The sequence below is a fragment of the Vigna radiata genome, unplaced genomic scaffold (genome assembly GCF_000741045.1).
Source record: "Vigna radiata var. radiata cultivar VC1973A unplaced genomic scaffold, Vradiata_ver6 scaffold_323, whole genome shotgun sequence".
Lineage (NCBI taxonomy): Eukaryota > Viridiplantae > Streptophyta > Magnoliopsida > Fabales > Fabaceae > Vigna > Vigna radiata.
This window is the reverse complement of record NW_014543607.1, coordinates 91,307-93,901: the sequence shown is the minus strand read 5'-3', so window position 1 is coordinate 93,901 and position 2,595 is coordinate 91,307. Positions and strand designations below refer to the sequence as shown.

General features: G+C 39.0%; 1 protein-coding gene across 1 annotated transcript in view; it reads left to right on the top strand.

Moving 5' to 3' along the window:
* The window catches only part of LOC106754613, a 5,504-nt gene extending 3,815 nt beyond the window's left edge, over positions 1–1,689 (top strand). The window contains exon 2 of the mRNA XM_014636651.1: positions 1,619–1,689. Coding sequence (XP_014492137.1) covers positions 1,619–1,689 — 71 coding nt within the window. The remainder of the gene's footprint in view (positions 1–1,618) is intronic.
* The last annotated feature ends 906 nt before the right edge of the window (positions 1,690–2,595 follow it).

Genomic DNA, 2,595 nt, shown 5'->3' with positions numbered 1-2,595 from the left:
CTTCTTTTGGTAGGCATATGGGTCACGTGAGTGGTAGAAGGAAAAATATGTTTGTTTATTTCTTGTGTTTTAATTTAATTTGCATTGTAGGATTAGTTGTTTTTAATTTCTTTAATTTAGTTTTGCATTTAATTTAATTTAACTGATTTTAGATATTTGTTTAGTCTAGTATTTAATTTAGCATTTTCACTCTCTGGACTCGATTTTAAAAAAATAATTGCAACCATACCAGAGGTCCAAATGCTACATTTTATATGTCACATGAAAGATAATTGAGTCTACTTTCCAGGAAAAAAAACCTCATCTCATTTAGAGCTCTGTAAAAAACGTTATGGGTAAAACATTGAGCAAAGGTCAGAGTTGTCCAATTCCAGCGTGAATTTTCGTATTTACTGTAGCAGTTTTGTTTTTTGTTTTAATTTCATTTTCATGCATGGTTAAATGTGTTGTTGCATTTAGTTTCGTTTTAATTAATTTTAATTATGTTTTTACATTTGCGCTTTAATTTAAATTCCATCTGCGTTTTAATTTTAATTTTTCCGCACACCAAACAAACTTTCAAAACCCCCCCACTTTGTGTTAGAGTCGAAACTCGAACCGCAAAATTGGTCCTTGAGAGATGACCTAGGAGTCAATTCCTAGTCTATACTCCATTTCTAATATGCAATTAAATTTGTATGGGCCGTGACACCCATCAAATTTTGGCGCCGTTGCCGGGGACCAACGGTTTGGTTTTAGGTCTTTTGTTGTGTTAGTGTGTATTGTGTTTTGTCTTGTGCTTTGAGTGTGTCATTCTGTTCTGTGTGTGATGTTATGTGTTTTTGCATTTAGGTAGCTTCAGTTGCATATTTTCATTACATCCTTCTTTCCTCCCTTCTTTCCCATGTTTACCTATTTTGGCTATGTGATTAATTCTGATTCTGCTTGTGTCTATGATTCTCCTCCTGCTTGTTACTCTGATATTGCTTCTCATATATACTCTTCTGATTTCTATGTTGAGAACAGAACGATTCCTCCTCCATCTCATGAGAGTGCTCCTAGGGAGCTGTTTCCAATTGATAAGGAGGATATTCGTTGTGTTTTCAACATTGGAATTTGTTGCCTAGGTTTCATGGTTTTGCAGGTGAATGCCCATATAGACATTTGGAGGAGTTCTGCACCATATGCTCTTCAATGAAACCTCCAGATGTCTTGGATGAGGACATTTTCTTAAGGGCATTTGAATACTCGTTACATGGAGCGGCAAGGTATTGGCGGTTTTGTCTTCCTCGTGGATCCATCACCAATTGGGAAGATCTTAAGCAACTATTTTTGGAAAGATTATGCCCTTCACAGCATCAATATCAAGAACCACCATTCCAGAATGCTTGTATGCCTCCCCCTGTCCAGGAACCACAACAGTTGCAGTTTCATGAGCCTGCACAAGCAATTCCTCATCCTTCCACTACTTCTGAGCCTACATTGAAGGAGTTATTGGAGCATATGACTATTCTGAACATTCAGTTCCAGCAAGTGAACATGGAGTTTAAGTAGGAGAGAAGAGCTTCCTTTCAGAGTTTGACTGATCAGATGGGGCAGATGGCCACTCAACTCAATGAGGAACAGTCTTATGTTTCAGAGGGATTACCATTTCAGGCTGTTCAGCTTCTTGATGATGTTGATGCCATCCACACAGGAGATGGGGAGTAAAGTCCTGAGTCTGCTATTGCGCCATCTACTTTCCCACCCTTTTATGTCCCTACTCTTGCACCTGAGGAGACTGATGAAGAATTGGAAGACCAGGCAGATATGAGCAACACTTTTGAGATAGGTAGACTACTTTCACCTTCCACCACTCTACCAATCTTCAGGGAAGTGGAGGTAAACATACCTGAGATAGATTCTGTTATTGATGATTATGTTGATGATGGGTATGTTGATGATTGTATTGTTGATGATCATGCTTTTAATTCTCCCTCTTTGCATGGCGAGAACCACTTTGTGTTATCGCATCTGAATGTTTGTTCTCCATGCACTGTACATGAATCTGAACCTGTGATTGATATTGTTTCTATTTACGAACTTGATTCATGTTCTGAGGGTATATTTGAGGGTCAGCTTGTTACACTAGGATTTGGTGTTATACCCTTACATGTCATTTCTGTGGAACCATATTGCACTAACCATGTTGCAGGAGGTACATATGAATTTGGCCAACACACACCCATGGTGGAAGACAAAGGTGCTGACAGTTTGAAGGTTAATAGGCACCAGCTGAACCCACTCATCCACAATCACTTCTTCTTAGATCCAGCTATGGAGGACATCTCCCTGTTTGATCAAATCTGGAGACTGAAGCAATTCCTCTTCAACACTTCCTGGCTGAATACCGTGGTGGAAGACATCTCCCTGAAAGTCCAAAATGGCAACTGCCACCATGATCAGGGGAGTTTTCTTCTTTCCCTTCTCCCCCTTTCCTGCTTTTATTGCACTTGTCCATGATCTGTTGACTGTTCTGATTTCTGATCTGATGATTGTGACACATTGAGGACACTGTGTAGTTTAAGTGTGGTGACTCTGATTTTTCTTTGATTAGTTTATGTTTTCTGCATTAAA